This window comes from Chinchilla lanigera, unplaced genomic scaffold (genome assembly GCF_000276665.1).
Source record: "Chinchilla lanigera isolate Chin_1 unplaced genomic scaffold, ChiLan1.0 scaffold00069, whole genome shotgun sequence".
In the NCBI taxonomy this organism is placed as follows: domain Eukaryota; kingdom Metazoa; phylum Chordata; class Mammalia; order Rodentia; family Chinchillidae; genus Chinchilla; species Chinchilla lanigera.
The window spans coordinates 5,861,404-5,880,938 of record NW_004955470.1 but is presented as its reverse complement, the minus strand read 5'-3'; the positions used below and the strand labels follow the sequence as shown (position 1 = coordinate 5,880,938).

Genomic DNA, 19,535 nt, shown 5'->3' with positions numbered 1-19,535 from the left:
ATGTGTGTAACACGAGTTTTTCTAAGTGTTGATTGAACACGTAATTTAAAAGTCAGAATATTAAATAAACATCTCTGCCCTTTCTTCCAGCAGGCCGCCCAGAGAACAGCTCTCCGAACGCTATCTGACAGGTACATTTTGTCATTTTTATGAACTATAAATTGCTTTATGAAACATTGAGCCCTATTTATTGTGGCATATAATTCATAATCGGATTTTGTCCCTAAAGTATCTGCGAACCGGGATGTTAAACATTTTGCATGCTTGGGTTTGTCATGCATGTGTGGAGTTTATTACTGCAAAACTCTCCTTGTTGTATTTCACATAAAGTACGAAGAATCCCTCGTTGGGCAATGAAACAAGAGACAAGAAACTTAGGGGGAAAGGCCTGAATGGTGCAGTAAATTCTGAACTTTGGAATTGGCTGAGCTCTAAGCTCATTTTTCAGCAATAAGTCCTTCATTTATTCGAGATGCCTTCTTCACTCTTGCCCTATCATTTCACCAGCGGCAGTCTGTCTTTTGATGGGATTCTCCTTTCAAAGACTTTATTCATGTAACTCAGCAACTCGTGGTCCTGGCCTCCTAACTCCTTCCTCCCTGTGTCTCTGGCCTGTTGCTCCTGACCTGTGTTGTTGAATGGGACATGCAAGCCTGACCAAAGCCGTGAACTGTAATTCAGACCCCGCTTTGCCTACGAGGCTGCAGAAAGTGTGTGTGTTGAAGATCAGGAGGCAAAGGTGAAGCCCCTACAAAGCACCCCAAGGGAAGTGCTGACAGTGTGAGGGACCCCAGCATCATCTAACCTTCACCCCTTCCTTCCTTCCTGCTTCCTCTCTTTTGTAGAATGAGCGATCCCTGGCCGTGTTAACCAGCTCAGTTCAGCGCTTTTCTAGGGTAAAACCTGTCACTTAGACAAATTTTCTGGTGTGCATGGGTGAAAAGCCTTTCCTGTACAGTGGCAGGCTGCACCTGAGCATGTTTATTTCTCCTGCAAAGTCTTCCCACGACAACCACACCAGCCCGCACGTTCGGCGCGCGGTGGGCACGTGATCCAGAATTGCTTCTGGGATTTTCTGAAAAGTTGATAACTGTTCTGCTCCTAAGTCTGTGGGTAGAAGGCAGAGAGGCTCTGGATCAAAACTTGTTTAAAATATGACACAGTAATTCTTCTCCTAGACATATTTCCTTCTTCTTTTGACTTCTCTCAAGTAAGGGAGTCCTTCAAGAAGATGCACGGCGAAGCAAGAGAAAGCCCTCTGTTTATAACACTTTGTCCTTCTAACAAATACAAGGTTTCTTTTCAGGGCAAAAGAAATGTTATAAAATTAGATTATGGTGAGATTTTCACCTTTTAGTATATTAAGGGGACCGTTAATATACTAAAAACTACTGAACTGCACCTTTTAATGGGATGCGCATCATAGTATGTAAATTATATTTTAATGAAGCTGCATACATGCCCTCACAGTGTTATTGTGACTTTTGATGGCGAACCAAAACCTATTTTAGGAAAATATGGACTCCCTTTAAAGGCATGTGTCCCTTTAAAGGCACGTGCAAAAATACTTCATCAGAAAGTACAATTGATGTATTCAAAGGCTTCCTCCCAAATGATACAAGACTTAGTCCCGGGTAGAAAATGTGTATGGTTTTAATAATGAGAGTGCTGTTCCCTTGACCCTTTATGGATGTTCTCGCTAAAATCCCTTGCTAAACCCATTTCCTGGCTAGAAACAGACTTTACTAATTGGTACTACTTTTCTTACAAATTTCTCTACTCTTGAATATAATAAGTCATGGTCCCTTCTTCCATCCAACAGATTTTCTGCTCGAAATTGGGGCAGTTTGGCTCATTTCAAATGAATGATTTTGTCCACCATGCTAGTTACGGGAAGCTAGCTTCCCTGCACTTTTTCTCCTCTGTTTCCTACAAATACAAGCCCACAGATGTAATTCCCATAAGGGTTAGCATTTTTAGTCATTTGGAAATACAACTCAAGCTCCCTCTTCAAAGTAAGGGCTCAAAAACGCCGACTAGATTCATCAGATTCATGTTTTAGTTCTTTCAAATAAACCAATATTTTCTAGAAAAATGAGTCGTGTGGCTGGGGGTCAGGCCACTGAATGACTTGCCTGATGTTTTGTCTGTCACAGAAACCTCAGGGAAGGAGTGGAATCAAGTAAAACCCCTCTTAGGCCATGGCCTTCCTGAGGCAGGGCTCTAGCCCTTGTTTTAATCTTTTATACATTCATTCACACAAACTATTCTGGTTCAGGAAGCTATTGTTAGTTCAGACTATTATCACCTATTTCTATAAAATGCCATAGTGATTAGGTAGCACTTTCATTTTTGTCATAGAAAAAAGAAAAAAGCATTTTTCAGACCTCAAAATGTGCCTGATGAATTCTGTGATCCTGGAACTGAGCAGGAAAGACCTCCATTGACTGGAGCCGTGCTGGGGTCTCCTTGCCCCCTTCCGAGCCTCAGGGTCCTGCACTTTTCCTCCCCATCTCACAGGCCCATTTCACTTTCATTTCTCCTGAATACCCATGAATGAGTGCAAAGGCTTTGATACAGAGGCGTGCCCTTGTGATTCCAGATGTGCACCTGAAAGATGAAATACAGTTGCACTGGCTGTGTTGATGGGTGGCTGTGAGCTTCTAGGATAAAGGTCATTCATGGTTTTGCTATAAGGAAACCTGCCCTCGAGCCTGGAGACCTGACCCAGAGAAACAGCCAGCAGGAAAAGGAAAGGGATGTGTTTCCGTCCTCTTCCGCGTGTAGAGAGGACTCATCTCTGGGGTGTGGGAGGACAGAGCGTGTCCAGACGTCTCTGAAGGTCGTTCTTATCTATCCGTCTTTTCGTTTCTCCAAAGTTTCCTGGCTGATTTTCTAAATAGGCATTTTAGCACAAATCCAATATCTGGTCCTTCAGACTGTATTTTTTTATTAAATTTATCTTTAACTTATACATAAAAGCATAAAATTGTATGTATTTATAGGGCACTGTGTGATTTGTCAATATGTCTAAAGATTGTGTGAGTGTAAATCAAGTTAAACATACCTGTTTCCTTGTTTATCATGTCTTTATGTTAAAACCGTTTAGAATCCTTCCTTCGGGCTTTCGAAAGCGCGTTCCCTGTAGTCACCCTACCGTGCAGTAGCACACGGAGCCCTTTACCCCTATCTGTCTGTGCCTGGGACTCATCAGGCACCCAGGCTGTGTTGCAGAGTTCAGGAATTCTTGCAGTCAATACACAATCTTGAAAAATTAAAGCTGCTTTATTTCCTCCCCCTCATTGTGAAAGTCACCTGTGATCACTACCAAAGGAAACCTTTTGTCCTGTTTGGTTCCGTCGAAACAGCCGAAGCACGCTGCAGGTCGAAATCAGATCACAGCAGTGCGGCACAGGGCGATTTGAGCTGCTCCTGGCTGTGTACGCTATTTTCGTCTGTCCGTTTGGTACCACTGAGTCCACAGACCAAGCAGAGGCCCCCTGACAGCCCCAAATAGTGAAAACAACAGGTGACCAGGGCAGGAAGAGGTGACACAATTCTTGACGAGATTGACAGGAGGTCACAGTTTTCAAGGGGACATGGTCCTTCTCATTCGCTCCTTACAATGCCTGTCTCACGTTCTCCCTCTTGAGTCATTGTACTCGATGTGGGCAGAGAAGAGGGGAGAAAGACGAGGGAGAGCAGGCTGTGAGGTTCATTTCTAAAGGTGGTCTTCGGACTCTGCACTGGGAAAGCTGCGGCCTCACCGGCAAAGTGGAAAATATGCAAAGTGCCCTTAGGAAGATAGGATGGATATGCATGAGGCATACGAAATGCCTTGAATATGATTAACTCCCCTGCCTAAGTAGTAAATAGTAGATAACTCTGATCAGAGAAGGGATTCGTGTGATTTATCAAGCTGAGCGACTGTGCATTTGCAGAGAAGCTGGAGGTCAATCTTGAAATCTAGGGCCAGAGGAGCACGAGGAAATTGCCAGAACTAAGAAGTTAATCATACCCCGGGACTGCTTCCATCTGTCTCAGGGCGACAGAGCCGCTGCACAGCGTGCGGGCATGCTTTATAGCAGCAGATCAGGAATTAATATTTTCTGCAAAACCTCAAGCATCATTTGCAGTAACTTGGGTTTTACAAAAATGGAGCATAATTTCGTATGAATAAATCACATTCAGCTAGAAATATGAGACACTGCGAAAAAATTGTGCTTGACTTAAAAAAAAAGAAAGGAGCAAGAAAGACAACGTGAACACAGTTGTTAAGCGGTGGTACTTGGAGGGCAAGGACGGCCGTGTGGTTAAATTGTGCATATAATCATCTTCTGAAATGTCAGCTCGCAGCCCCGATGATGGCTGCATTTTTATAGCCTTGGCGATGCAACAGCAGACTGTAACCTGTCTGCCCATCTGGCAATATCTCAGCTCCAAGATCCATTTATACTGAAGTCCAAACAACTGCCATGGATGTACTCATTTATTCCACAGACATTTACTGAGAGCATCCAATGTGCTGGGGGGGGGGCGCTGTGCTAGGGCAGGGGGGTACCAGGGAGGAGACGTGCCTGGTCTTCTGGTCTCCCTGGCCCGAGGGACGCTGCCTTTGCAAGGAGAGGGTCTTCTTTAGGTTCATGTATTTCTGCTTTCTCTTTTGCCCTTTTTAAAAATAAATCTCACACTCCAACTCTTGTTTCCAATTAGAAAGAATATTGTGAAATTAAGTAACTGAGACAAGATCTAAAATTAAGAGATTTTCACCTCCACGGAGCTGGGAGAATATAAAATGGTCTGTACCCAGAAGCAGTACTGGAAATGGTCCCAGAGCAAAGTGGGGAGGGTGGGGTTGGTACCTGCCTGGCACAGTGGAGGCTTTGCATTTAATTTCATCATCCTGACCTATGGTGGACCAACTCCACCACAGCAAAGGGATGGTGTTGGGGTACACTTTTACCCAGCCCTGATGTGTGAGCAGAAAGCGCCAGTTACCATGTCCTACTAATAGTTGGTCGCTTCTGTAGGGATCAAAAAAAAAACAAACAAAAAAAAAGAGGGCTTAAAGTAAGGGACACCCTACAGCCACATCTTTATGGTACCCTTGTGAGCAACACGCTTTTAAGGAGCTTTAAAGCTTAGAACTGCTGTCCCATTCAGTTGTTTTACTTTGGCTTTGTTCTGCTTTGTTTTTTGAGATATTGGGGATTGAGCTACGTCCCCAGGCCTTTTAAAAATGTATTCTTTATTTTGGGACAAGGTCTCAGTAAGTCACTTCATTGCCCAGGTCACACTTGAACTTGTGATCTTCCTGCCTCTGCTTCCCAGAGTGCAGGGGTTACAAGCATGTACCACCACAACCGGCTACTGTCTTGTTTTATTCTCCTCACAGTGACCCTGAGAGACAGATAGGATGCATTTTACAGGAAAGAAAACTGAGTCTTGGACGGATGGCCAAGCTGTAACTCGACCCCTGGTCTTCTGACTCCCACTTAATAGAATCTGTCCTCCTTCTCCTCCTCCTCCTCCTCCTCCTCCTCCTCCTCTTCCTCCTCCTCTTCCCCGCCCACTTCCTCCTCCTTCTTCTCTTCCTCCACACAGGCTTGGCTGTGGTCAGAGACAGGTGGTGTGGGTCACCTTGTACATCTGTGCTTATACTTGTTTCTGGCCTCTGTCCCTAGCGCCTCCCACAGTACCTGGCCATTAGGAAATGCAATAACCCATCTGATCAATGAAATAAAGCAGCAAACACGAAGGAAGGAAGGAAGCCCATGCTTTGTGAAGGCAACTTAAATGAAGGCAACTCCAGACTTACAGTAGAAAGCAATTTTCTAAAACTTGTCCTCCACCATCACAACAGACTGCCTCAAGACGGACAGGTGACCAGCAGGGGCTAATTGTGAGGGTGACAGTGACAGTTAAAGTCTCCACGCCAGAGCGTCTGTGCCTGCTTATAAAGATCTTGTAGGATGGAGAGACACTGTCAGCTGCTGTGCAGGTAGAGAGAAATTAAATACTAGTCCAAGAGTAGGAAGACCCAAAAGCTTCAAATAGCAAAACCACCCAGTGCAATTAAATTAGAGTGGAATTAAATCAGAAATCAGTAACAGAAAGAGAGCAATACCGTGCTATGATAAGGCTGCTTCCACGTAGGGGTTAGAACAGAGGATTTTTGGCTCCTTGTCCTTCTCTTCCCCCGCTTCACTTCTGGGCTGTATACTGTGATGAGATTTAAAATGCTCTCGCCAGTTATTCATCCTTCTCCCTCCCCCATTCATTTAGGGACTATCTACAGTCCTGAGTCATCGTTCCAGGGCCTGTGGAAGACTCCAGAATTCACCGCCCCCGCTCCTCCCCCTGAGGAGTTTACAGTTCGGTAGAGGAAAATGTAGGCATGTGAATGGAAACCGTGGATAGTAAAACGTCACCGTACACATAAGTAGTCACAGATCCTGTAAACAGTCACACGTGCACACTGGGCACCTCGCGTGCATTACTTCATTTCATCTTCTCAACAGTGCCTCCGCAGCAAAGGAAGAGGTCAGCCTTAAGGCCTCAAAGAGACAGTATTGTCAAGAAATGCAATTCCATTTCCCCTCATGCTCTCCGGAAAACTCCAGTGAGCAGGGTGTCCAGGTGCAGGTAAAACACCGGAGGGCTCTCAGAGCCCAGAGGAAGGTGCCTGGAGGGGACGTGTTAAGTAACTTGTGGAGTACGTGGCCTCCGTGACCCAGGAAGGGAGAGCGGCAGAGGACACGGGAGCAGCCTGAGCGGGGCTGGGCTGCAGGGCGGCGCTCAGGCATCGCAGGCGCCACCTGCCGGGGATGGTGTCCGTGCATCTGAAAGGAAACGCCAGAGCTGGCTTCCTCCAAGCACGGGACCCATGGGGAAACCTTAAATCGCCCCGGCGCGGCTCCCATTCCATCAGTGCCTCGTGCGATGCCGCGTCCGTCCCCTGCTGCCTTGCGGTCCTCATGGCTGGTCCAGCAAGCCCTGGAGAGAGGGAAGCACATCTTGAATAGCAGGCCATGCTTTACACAAAGTCGCAGCTCAGTCCTGTGGTACTGCGTGCCTTGTAAACAAGACCGGCCAGGGGTGCAGACTACGCCACTCAACTCTGCCCTCCTCATAGGGAAACGGAGGGAAAAAAAGCCCTCTGACCCACTTGCCCTTAATCTCTCCTCTTTTTTTAAGACACCATGGGGCAAATGGGCTTTGCTTTGGGTCTTTGAACTTGAGGTGGAATTGGCTTTGGGGAATTGGCTTCAAATGCTCACCTGTATTTGCACAGGTGAATCTGAATTTTCTCTGCTGCATAAATAGGGTGATGATAACCCCCTCCCTGGTAGGGTCAGGGCCAGATCAAATGACGTGATGCGATGTTTGAGATCTGGAGTGTCCCCCCAAATTCTCCTGTGTTCACAGAGGAGACTTTCAGACAGGGATTGGTCATGAGGGCGCTGTACTCCTCCGTGAATTAATCCTCTGATGAATCCGCAGTTCACCGTGCTGTTAGGAGGGAGGGTCCGGTTGGGTTAAGAGGGTTCATCTCACTCCTGGGCTCCTCCCTGCTCTCTGCTCCCTGGCCACCATGCCATGAGCAGCTCTCCCCCGCTATGCCCCTCTGCCATGCCTTTTTCTGCCCTGGAGCCAGCCAACCACAGAGGGTAGCTATGAACATCTCCTCCTTCCATTTGTGGATATAAGGTATTGTGTCTCAGTGATGAGGAATGTGACTTAGGTGAGTGATTAATAGAAAATGTGCTTTGGTAGTCCTTTCCAGTGATAGTGATTACTCCAGTGTACTCTAAGAAATACTTCTCATCTAGACACCAGAGGTGCTCTTTGATTTAAGCCCTCCCGTAGGCCCTGAAACCAAGAGCTAAACAGTAGAATATGCTCTTCATATGAAGTAACTGACAGTGTGGGCATATTTTTAAATCTCTATTCTAGGAAAACAAATGTCAACAAATCCCAAGAAATATCTCTTTCCCTTTCTCCCTCCTCCCTGTGCACCTGTTCTAAGCTGGCCTGTCCTGGAGAGGGCCTGAGGTGAAGGTCACCAGTGTCTCTGCATCTGGCCCAGCACGTTTCTGGCAGCCACTTCTTACTTCACCAGTGTGGGAGAGATCTCCCTGATGCTCTCCAGCTGAGCTCCAAAGACTTGGTCTCATTTCATTATTGCAAAGCAACTGATACTTACTGATCCTTGCAAAAGCAAGCAGTGATTCTCAGGTATCATGGGGGAACCTGAGCCTAACACTGTCCAGCCGTGGGAAGAGCAGGAAGTGCTGAGTTGTTCGTTCCGCAGAGCGCTGTCCTCTCTAACCGGGCTGTGTGACATCTAGGCACGTTCATGAAGCAGAGGCCCTCAGCTTCTCCTGCAGGGAAGCCGCACAGGTGTCTCTCACAGCCTTGCGTGGCTCTCAGCCCCGTCAGCCGCATTAACACTGTGTTCGCAGCACGGGCTGATGGGCCTAAAACTCAGCTCTTAAAGAGCCCCCTTAGTACTAATTTCCACAGTAAAACAGAATGGCTCCAGAGAAGCCATTGAGTCCTATCAGGTAAATAATAATACATTTTTAAAGGTCCCAAACATGTATTTTGCACGACAGAAAAGAGCAGCCCGGAAGAAGTTAAAGTCTTTTGAGTAAATAAATAAGGAGTTGTATAAGCCACTAATTACCCTTTAAAATGGTTTAGTGGGTTTGGGAATGCTTGAGGATTAGTATGGACTTGCTGCCTGGTGTCTGGCCAAGGGGGCGGTGGCAGGAGGGGCCCCTGGGGGAAAGCGAGCGTTACTGCTTTTAGTTAATACCCGCTACAGCCAGGGACCTGTAGGAGCAGATGGGTGATGTGAGCTCGCACCTACTTGGGAGAGTTTTGACCTCTTTAGAAAAGAATGTTACTGGGAATGACACTGGACTAATGTGAATATGCTGAATGCCACTGAATTGTGTGCTTAAAAGTGGCTAAAAGAGGTGATACTTATTTTCTCATAATGAAAACAGTATAGGAAAGAAAGAAATATCTTACTCACTTGCCTTGTTGCTGAGACACAAGATGCAACACACACACAGCTTAAAAAGAAAGAGGGGTTTTCTTGGTTCACGATTTCAGAGGTCTTAGTTCTGAGGCAGAGATGGTGCAGCGGAGGAAACCTGCCCCCCTCACGGCGACCAGGAAGCAGAGACAGGAGGGTGGAGCTGGGAGGGAGATGCACCCTGCAGGACGCAGTGCCAGTGCCCCCCTTCCAACCAGGCCCACTTCCTAACGGTTCGTTCAGCTCTGAACCCTTCTGTGGGTGAATCCACTGATGCATGTAGCGCCCCCCGGTCCAGTCACCATCCAAAGCCAAACCTCTGAACACAGAGACTTGTAGAGGACGTCCTAGTCTAAACCATAATACAGCACAAGCAGAAAATTCCACACCATGAAACTTCATGCAAGACATTATTAGAAGTGTGGTGTAACACTACCTTCAGGCTACGTGTGTAAGGTGTATGTGTATAAGGTGTCTATGTGTATAAGGTATCTGTGTGTATAAGGTATCTATGAAACATAAATGAATTCTATGTTTCAAGTTGGTTCCTCTCCCCAGGATATCTCATTATGTATATGCATGTATTCCAAAATTCGGAGAAAAAAGTCCAAAATCTGGAATAGTTCCGGTCCCAAGCACTTTGGATACGACAGCCTCAACCCACAGCAGTAGTCCAAGTTCATCAGCGTGGACCCTTTCCCCTAGGTCTGGAGTGAGAAGCCCGTGTTCTCACTAATCTTTCACAGGTTCTAGCCTGGACATTTCTCCCTTCCTCGGGAGTGGAGGAAGTGCCTCTGGCCCCCTGTGATGCGGACAGCTGGATAGAGCCCAGCTTGTCCCCTCTCCCGCTCTATGCCCAAGATGTGACTATAGAGGAACAGAGCTAATCAGCTCCTCTGGGCTCACCGGGCTCGTGGCAGTCTGTGAACTCCAGAAAGGGGCCAGAGGGAACCAGACTTCATGGACCAGTGACAGAACAATTAGGACTGTACTTTAAATTACAATTCTGACCTATTTGTATCTCCTACTGTGTTCCCTCTTCTGAATTCGTTCTTTCAGATTAAGCCGATAAATTTTCCAAAGGTGAAATATTTAAATCACAGGTCTATAAATCACTTTTTTTACTTAGTCTGTATCGCTGTGTCCTCTGTCTTTAAATGCCTAGGAGGCTGCCCCTTTTAGACCAAGGACAGTGGTGCTCTGTATGCCTAATGTTTGTGTTCATTTAATTAATTTATATCCCCTTAATTTTTATGTGCCTAATACACATGACATCTCAAGGTCAGAGTTGAGAGCGGACTATTATGTAATTAGCGTCATTTTTAATATTTGTCACTACTACCACCCTGTACATTTTTTTACAAATAGATGTTTCTGTAGTTACACCTATACCTTGTTATAAAACTCCTTTGGTTAGATTAAAGACTTCCTGGCCTGCACAGAGCATACTGGTGATGGTAATTACAGCCAGTTCTTCAGGAATGTTTAAACTGGTGATGTGTAACAATACAACCTGTAATCCCCTCATCTCTCTTAAATTATGTACGTATGGCCATCATGCTTGTAGACCCAGATCTTTTGGACTGAACTGAACCTAAGGGAGACCCAGGGACCCCAAATAATACATTGACAGGAGAAAAAAGAAGATTCAAACAAGACGCATCTTCAGTGGCCACGAGTATTTCTGAGCACTCGATGTCCTGTCTCTAGCCAGCTCTCCCTTCTGTGTGCCTTGCAAATGGAGGCCCAGCTGGAGAAACATTTGTGGGTGGTTGAAAGCCAACAGATAGACTGGGGTTTTCTTTTCCTTTGTTTTGTTTTGTTTAAAACCAAACTAGTTAGCTGCTTTTAATGGGAATTTACTTAAACTGTGATACCAATTCATTTTGTTTCATTTTAAATTCCCGTGTTGGAAAAAACTCACTGAAGCCCAGGGGATTGTCCTTCTCTGGCATGAAGACCCTGGCAGTGCAGAACTCCCTGCCAGCCCTCCCCTGGGACGGTCCCACCCAGGCCCTTTGGCTCTCTGGACTTGGACTTGCAGAGCCAGCCGGTGCTGCCCGACCAGCTGCTAACTCTGGGCTCAGGGCCTTGCTCCCCAGGCAACCTCCCCTCACCGCCCTCCCAGCCGCCAGCAGCGAGCTGGGCTGGCTGCCTTTTGCAGACTGCATCTCAAGCCAGATGAGCCCCTCTGCTGCTGCGGGAAGGTTAATGTGCTCCTGCTAACCGGAGCAGCCTGCCCTTCCTGAGCATCCAACATGCTGCCCTGCGCTGGCTGGCGGCCTGCAGAATGCAGCCACCTCTGCCTGCGCCCCTGCCACAGGCTCCCCAGGACCGGGCGTCTGATCCGCCCAATTCCTAGTGGATTTCTCAGCCCTGCTCCCTCCTGTAATTCTCCTTGGCTTTTCGCACTGGCTTCTCCTCCTGAGAAGCAGCGCCCAGCGTGACGCTGCTCATAAGTTCAATGTTTTGCAATAGGGAAGAGGAACCAAGAGTTGGAGGCAGGACGGAGGAAGGGAAGTGCGCGAGAAGGGGATGCAAAAAGAACTGAGATGTGTTAAGTACAGTGCCAGCTCCCCACAGGAATGGAACCATGATAGCTGCAAACATGCACTCATAAAAGTACAAAGTTTTAAAAACGCTAAAACAGGCCAAATACTTGCTCACCCGCCCTCATCTGGCTGGCTGGACAGGGCTGCATGCAGCCCGGCCTGGGCTGAGCACCCAGGCCCTGGCAGCTCCTCACTCGGCCTCCAGATGGTTCTGTCTGCACTGCCCGCAGCCAGGGAGGCAGGGCGCCACTTCAGCCCACAGATCCGCATCTTCAGACGGAGACAGAAGGGCCTGGCCAGCCCCCTGATCCCGGTGCTGGGAAGAGCTGAGGAAAATAACTGGCGTGCATTGTCTCGGGCATCTGCAGAGCAGGGCCAGCCACTCCCCAGGCATGCCAGCCGTCTCCCTGTGTTCTGCACCGGAAGCAGATGACACAGTGTCTGAAGAGCACAGCGGCAGGGTTCAGGCTGATTTATATGCTGAGGGAGGAGAGCCGAGGCGGCAGGGATGCCTAAGACTTCCATTTCCTGAAGGTCTGTTTCCTTCTTCCCGATTGCGGAGCTGGTGCCTGCTCGCTGGCCTTTGGGACTGAGGGTCCAGCTTTGCTCCCATCTCTACAGCAGTTCTGTGCCCCACGGTCTTCAAAATGTGAACCTCAACCCTGCCTTGTGGCCGTGGCCTCAGCCACCCGTCTGCCCCGGTTTTTTGCCTCAGTGGAGACCACACAAGTCCCTGGACATCAGGAGACTGAACAGCAGGTCCCCTCAAGGCCCAGCTCTGTCACAGACCCATTTGTGACACACCTGCTGCCTCTCCTACCTGAGAGGCCTCTCCTCCTGTGACCCCCGTCCCCTCCTGCCCTCCACTTCCCCGGCCAACTCTTGCGCATCCTTCAGGCCACAGCTGTCCCCAGTAGTCCCTATCCCTTTTCCCTGGGTCCCCTCGGGCCCCTCCAGTGCCTCTGGGTGGCACATAGACACACTCACCAGCCCTTATCTGGCCAACTGGATGGGGTGCCATGAAGCCCAGCCCGGTCTGAGCCTCCAGAACACAGACACACTAGCTTTGTTTCTGTCTTTTCTCGTCTGTCAGAAGGGAAGAATAATATCCACCTCCACCCGCCTTGCTGCTACATTGTCAGACCCTAGGAGACTACTGTGGGGAAAGAGCGGTGTAAAACAAAGAGCTCATTACAAATAGTGTGTTTCTGGGTAGCGCCGCTGCTGCCTAGAAATGCTGCTGGAGTAGGTGCTAGCCGTGGTGACAGAAGGTTCCCTTTTGACCCTTAATTCTTTTTTACCCCCCACCTAGGGACACAGGTGACTTTTCATCCAACTGTAGTTAATGAGATGAGGTCCACAGTTGCAAGGTTAGAGAATATTAAAGTATCACAGCAATTACAGAAGTGGTGATTTTCCTCCAAAAGTATTGCAATTACCTGAGATTCTGACTTACTTAAAATCCACAGAGAATTCTCTTGAGCTTCTAAAACTGTCCCCATTTGGGATGGTGGCCCATGCCTGTAATGCCAGCACTTGGGAGGCTGAGGCAGGAGGATCGCCATGAGTTCAAGGCCAGCCTGGGCTACACAGTACCACCTTGTCTCAAAAGAACCAAAAAATATCCCCAGCTTGGCCGCCTGGAGCTTGTTTGAGAATAGTTCGAGGAGGAAAAGGAAGAGCTTTCTATTAGTGAGCAAGTGGGGGCATTGAGGCAGACAAGGAGCTGCGTGGACCTGCACCCCTGAGAAGACTTCCATGTGGCTCTCTCACAAAGCCCAGCCGTGGGGGTCACTATGGACCATGCCTCCTTGTACCTCCTAACACACAGTGGTTACTTTAATTAGTCGCTAACCTTTCTGTGTTCACCTCCCCTGTGCCAGCTGCACATCGTGTTTCCTGATCAGATCTGATGTGACCTTCACCTTGGGCAAGGAGCACACTGATAATGATCATCCACCCAACACCGGAACCCTGATAGAGCAGGGCTCCTGAAAGAAATGAGGGTCTTCCCAGGCAACCCTCTCTCGGATGGTCTCATTTCAGAGCTGTCAGGCTACTTGTGCCCATGAGCAGCCTCCAAAAGGGAATTAGTAGGGAAACTTGCGCTCACAGTCAGTGCCTCACCTGCATCCGTTAGGAGCAGAAGGTTCGTGCGCCCTTCTTCCCCCATATTCTTGCACTGAAGCCCTGATCCACAGTGACGGGGCCTTCGGGCAGTCATTGGATTTAGATATGTTCATAAAAGAGAAGACCCCATAATGAGATTAGCATCTGTTAAGGCTTGTGTCTGGATGTCCCCCCAAAGCTTCATGCAGTCATAGGCGGGGCTTTTTCAGAGGTGGCTGAATCTAGAGTGTGTGACACTGGGATTGATTCATGGTGCAATGCTAGGATCAAGGACACTAGGATTAAGGGTGTGAGTGCCACCCCCACTAAGTAGCCTGGGTAAGATATAAGGGGTGGAAAGAGCCATGGTCACCCCTTGTTGGTTTGCTACCTTCTGCCCACCATGAACTGTTCCCCTCTCTGATGCCCCTCTACCGTGCCACCCTGCCTTGGAGCCCGCCAATTGTGGACTGTAATTCTCCAAACGGTGAGCCAAATAAAGCTTTCCTCCTTTAATCTTGAGTGTCAGGTACTTTGCTTCATCAGTGAGAAAAGTAACTAAGAGAGCATCCTTGTAAGAAGAGGAAGAGAGACCAGAGTGCTCTCTGAGCATGCATGAAGAAGAGAACATGTAAGCTCTTGGCATCGGCCAGTGGCCATCTTTGTGCTAGGGGAATGTTTCTCACAAAGACCAAACGTGCTGCCTCCTAGGTCTTGGATGTCCTAGCCTTCAGAGCTATGAGAAATGCAATATCTGCTGTTTACGCAGCGTGCAGGATCTTGTGTACAACCTGAGCAGGCTGGCAAGCTCCCTCCAGGGAAATAGGGAGGGCACTGGCAGGGTCTAAGGGCTGGAGATGTAGCTTAAGGGTACAGCACTTGCCGAGCATGCATAAGGCCCTGGATGCAATCCCCACTGGCAGAAAAATAAAATGAATAGCATGGTTTAAAATGGAGAAAATGCCTTCCAGAGAATTCTCTACCTTTGATGTTGTATCTGCATAAAACTAAGGCAATAATACGAGCTTGGGAAAGAAACTCTAGAGTTGCATCAGTAAAATGCCATGAAAACAAGCTTATCCCTGTTGAACTCCAAGATCATTACCAAGTATGTTCTATTAAATATATTAACATCTTCCACCATTGGGGTTTTTTTAACCAGATACAACAGAACGCAACTTCTGGTGATAGCATTCAGCAAGTTCCCGTGCACTGAAGTCCCGCAGAAACTGTTCTCCACCCTGGCGCTGCAACGCAGATGGCCCATTTCTTTCCGCAGAGATTCTAGCCTCTTTGTACAGCCACTTTAGCATTCAAAATTAGCTGGAGGGTGTTTCAGTCACTGAGATGTAAACATGCTTTATTTCACTGGAAAAGTGGTTACATGAAGCGTGCTTTTCATCCCTTACAACTCACGCTAAAGTTCTAGAGGGAAATATTTCAACCCTGAAGTTTGTGGCTTTGGAATAGACTCGGAGGATATTGCACCACCCCTTTACCTTTATCTTGGCTGTTCAGTCATCACAATGTCTGTTGTGTTGCATTGCTTTTGAAGTACACCTCAGGCAACTTGAAATAGGAATTCCCAGTTACCAAACTTCCCAAGATGGGATGAATTGTCATTAATCATCTCACCTGTCATTGCACCTAGGACCCTGTCATGCAACCCAAAAGACATTTTGCAAATATTCAAGCCAGAAATTTGCTCATTATTTAGTGGTGATGATGTTTGTGGGTGTCATTTGTCCTCCATAAGCCATTCATCTGCATGTACCCCTCCACTTAGCACTGTATGTGCTCAGCCCCACAGGCTCTTCCGTCAGATGAATAAGAAGGTCACAAGCCTGAGATTGCCAGGTTTAGCAAACAGAAGTCCAGGAACAATGAATAATTCATGATATAAGCATGCCCCTAATATTGCCGATTATTCATCATCTGAAATTCTCATCTCTCTGGGTGCCCTGTATGTTATCTGGCAACCCTATTTTCGTTCAAAGACCATTAAGAAGAAAACATCCTGTAAGGATGTTTGGTCTTTGTTGGAAATTCGAAATGTCAAGATCTTGAAGGACCGTCTGTGTACAGACGATGAAGGCAACTTACATCAGAATCCTGTCTTGCTGTTCCAGAGAGCTTCCTTGAAAACTAATTTTCTCTTTCCAAACAATAAAATAGAGGTTGGAGGTGTAGCTCAGCTGTAGAGCATGTGCTTGGTACGCGTGAGGCCCCCAGTTCAGTCCCCATCACCAAAGCACAAATACACAAAAGCACCAGAATAAGCACTGGGCTTTCATCAGAAGCAGCGCTTGTTTATTCGACTTCCCACGCGAGTGTGTGTCCCTGTGCATGTGCCGAGGGTGCTGTATTCGCCGCAAGTGCTGGGCATGCAGCCATCTGCTGAACTTTCTGCCCTCCCACCCACACGCCCTGTGGGAACCATGAGCTCCCCACTGTCTGAAATCTGAGCTCCTGACCTGCAGTTTGACCTATGGGTGCTATTTCTAATTTGTGTCTTTGCAGAGTTATTTGTGCAAAAGAACTGTCTGTTTTGATTAAGTAGAAACCACTGAGAATTCCAAGTCTGCTTCTAAGCCTGTGGTGAAACTAAAAAGAGTTTTTTATTGACCTCTTTTGACAGCAGGTGGTGGGCCGGGGTCTCACCCACCGGCATGTGGCCCTCGAGTGGCAAGGTTTTCATTAGCCAGACTGTGCGTGGGTGACACTTCCCTTCAAACTCTCTTTCTTAAGCACTATTAACTCCCTTGGTTATCACTTCATATTAATTATTCATTGACTAACTTTATTTCAGCAGTAATTAATGGGGTAAGTTACACAATGGAAATGGTAGTAAATATTATAAAAGCAATTACTGAAGTGGTAATTTTCATTCAAAATTGTTTTAATTACATGGGACTCTGACTTGTTTAAAATCCTGTCTCCACAGAGCTCCCAAAGCTGTCACCTAGGAGGTAACCTGGAGATAGGCTGGGAAATGTTCCTTCACCTTTACATGAGTGAGCAAGGAGGGCTATTCAGACGAGGAGCCAGCGGTTTAGAGGCAGGACCCGGGCCCCTGGAGGGCTGCAGTCCCTGCAGACTGAGTGATTGCCTGTGCAAGGGGCATTTTCTTCTAGAAGGCAAAGGTAGCTGCAAGCAGGACCAGCCAGCTGTGTCATCTAGCAGGGCCGGTGCTCAGATGGCCTCCACCCTGACTGGATGCTCTGTGGTTGCCATCTTGCAATTCTTGATAATTTTGTCTTTGAGTTTGTGTTTTATAAGTGAGGTCCCAAAGGACCATGGAGGATATGTCCGGGTACGGAACATCTGCTCACGTGGGGACCCTCTCAGCTGCCAGCTCCTCGGCCCAAGGCCTTGGCTTCACCCAGCCTTCCCTTTTCCACCACCATCTGCCCGTCCAGCAGGGCATGGATTCATGCCATGTAGGGGTGGGCATCTATGCCCAGGGCATAGCAATGGCAGTTTCCCCCAAGCTGGCCATACAGCAGCATATCCAGTAGGCAGCTGGGAGGGAGGGAGGAAGTCTCTCTGTACCCTGGCCCAGGACCCCAGAATGTCCCACTGCAAAGGTTCAGTACTTTAGGGTTTGCCTTTCCCTTGCATTGGTTGGGCCCATGAGACACAGGTGCCTGGCTTCACTCAGTAGCCCCAACCAGGCCACCCCATGAGGGGAGCCCAGCAGCTGATCGAAGGGTGAGCACCAGCTGCCTGCAGGAGTCTACACATACCCCGTGATATCCCAGTGCCCGGAGAGCACAGCATGAAATAGCAAATGAGGACCCCACGGGCCAATGGCAAGACCAGAGAAGAGAGCAGAAGCTTTGTATTTCAGAGCCTGGAGTGGTATTTCCGTTGGCACATTGGAACAAGGGGCTCACATTTGCATTTTGCTCTGGGCCCTGCAGATGACGTGACAAGTCCTGGCTCCAGGGATGGGGAAGCGGGTCGTTGTGCCAGCTTAGCATCAGGAAAGGCCTTTCTTTTCAGGTTTTAAGTCTGAATGGAGTGTTTCTATAAAGCCCGTCTAGCATGACACTCTGAGGTCTCAGAAGCACTTTCCTGCTTGTGGTTACCCAAGGTATACACTGCCAGCTCTGCTGATTTCCAGGTACCTGCCTCCTGTCCCCCAGCCCCAGCCACCAACCGTCTCTTGGGAAGTCTCTTAAATCTTCTTTCCTTCTTGGAAAAAAGTGAGACGTCCTTCGTTTGAGGAGAGCAATTCTGATCAGTGTCAAACCACAGCTTCTGCAAGGGCACCCTGTCCCAAAGACGCCTCCATGCCTACGTCCTCTGCTCTGTCCAGCCTGGCTGTGCCTTTTCTGTCCCCATAGTGTGAGTTCAGTGAGTGGGCAGGCTACAGCCCCGAGGGCCTGACTTGTCCCTGCAGGGGCCGCGTAGACGTCCATCCAATCAGGCCAGACTGGGCTGAGAGTTTTACGGCCCTGTGCTGCCATGTGGTGACGCTTTTCCTGTCCGTGGGCAGCTCCGTTCCGGGAGCGGGCTGTTCCCATTCTACGTGATGATCGGGCTGGGACTTGCAGAACCCAGCCTTACTGCACCATACTCAGAAATAATAAAGCAGATAGAGTTATATTGGCCACATTCTAGTTTACCTCCTTCCCCCCTCTTTTTCTGACCACCCACTTTCTTTTCTCCTGCTTTGCTCAGCCTGCCGTGAAACCTCCTTTCTCTTTGCTGCAGCCTTAGAGAGACAAAGGCTGGCTTTAACAGTCCTTCCCCTGACTGAAATGTTCACGTTGTGATTTCCCCCTCATGCACACTGGCTCAGCTGCTGTGTGTGGGTGTCGTTTCAATTCCAAGCGCCCCCAGTACCCTTAGAAGCTCAGCTTCCTCCACGGAGGAGGTGCAGCGGGAGCCCTGGATCACAGCACAACCCAGCTGCCCATGCCGGTTTTACCTCCCCTGCAGCAGCGACTGTCCCTGAGCGCGGCTGGAGATCCCTGGTCCTTTTACCGGTTCACTTCCCCCTCCGTGGACCTCCCTTAAATGACATGCACAGTCAGCCTCTGGGCTGCACATCCAACAGATTCAACCGAAAGTGCTCAGAAAAATAAAGCTGCATCTGTTCTGAACAGGCACTGACTTTTTTTTCTTGTCGTCATTCCCTAAACAGTACCATGCAACAACTATTTACAGAGCGTTTGCGTTGTATTGGGTACCACAAGTCCTCTAGAGATGGTTTAAAGTATCAGGAGGATGTGCACAGGCTGTATGCAAATAACATGGCATTTTATGTAAGGAACTTCAAATCCTGGTATGAACCATGTCCTAGAGCAAGTGCCCGTGGGTTCGGAAGGATGCTTATTTGCTTTAGGAACCAGTTCAGCCCAATCTGTTGTTGCTGCTGCTGTTGTTTTCAGCTGTGTTCATTGTTACCCATAGATCCAAAAAGGGCTAGTTGGTAATGGACCCCATAAAATGGAAGGGAAAATGGTTCTGCAGCGTGGCCCACGCTTGTTTCTACTTTCCCTCTATGCGCCCCACCTCCTGGTCACCGCTTATTTGCTACCTTTTCCTGGAGCTTGCTCCCTTCTCAAGAAGGATTTAGGGACCACCCATACTTGGTGTTTAGGGTCCTGCTCAGATCCCACACCTTCTCAGACTCCTTCCTGAAAACTTTAGCCCTCCTTCCTCCCCTGGTCCCTCATTAGGAATAAGAATTAGATCACAGAACTGAGCCACCCCTGATCTGTCTTCCCTCAACACTTTTCTGTGCTCTGCTCATGAGAGGATGTGACTGACTCCATGCTTGGTGCCCAGGCCACGTGCACGGTAGGGCCAGGGCACAC

At 48.3% G+C, this 19,535-nt stretch overlaps 2 protein-coding genes across 4 annotated transcripts in view; one reads left to right on the top strand and one right to left on the bottom strand.

Moving 5' to 3' along the window:
• The window catches only part of Aff3 (AF4/FMR2 family, member 3), a 383,610-nt gene that overhangs the window by 302,823 nt on the left and 61,252 nt on the right, over positions 1 to 19,535 (top strand). Inside the window, exon 11 of the mRNA XM_005400832.1 lies at positions 91 to 131. Within this exon, the coding sequence (XP_005400889.1) occupies positions 91 to 131 (41 nt within the window). The remainder of the gene's footprint in view (positions 1 to 90; positions 132 to 19,535) is intronic.
• Positions 5,369 to 12,326, bottom strand: LOC102013922. Of its 3 annotated transcripts, XR_263472.2 has the most exons (4): positions 11,714 to 12,326; positions 8,207 to 8,384; positions 7,281 to 7,512; positions 5,369 to 6,996 (listed from the first exon to the last, which is right to left on the bottom strand). XR_263472.2 is itself a non-coding variant. In XM_005400753.2 (3 exons), the coding sequence occupies exons 1-3, from the start codon at positions 12,121 to 12,123 to the stop codon at positions 6,976 to 6,978; spliced, it is 663 nt and encodes a 220-aa protein (XP_005400810.1). In that variant the 5' UTR covers positions 12,124 to 12,326; the 3' UTR covers positions 5,369 to 6,975. The 3 variants fall into 3 exon arrangements, 2 of the variants coding, with proteins under 2 accessions (XP_005400810.1, XP_005400809.1); XM_005400753.2 differs by lacking the exon at positions 8,207 to 8,384; XM_005400752.2 differs by lacking the exons at positions 7,281 to 7,512; positions 8,207 to 8,384.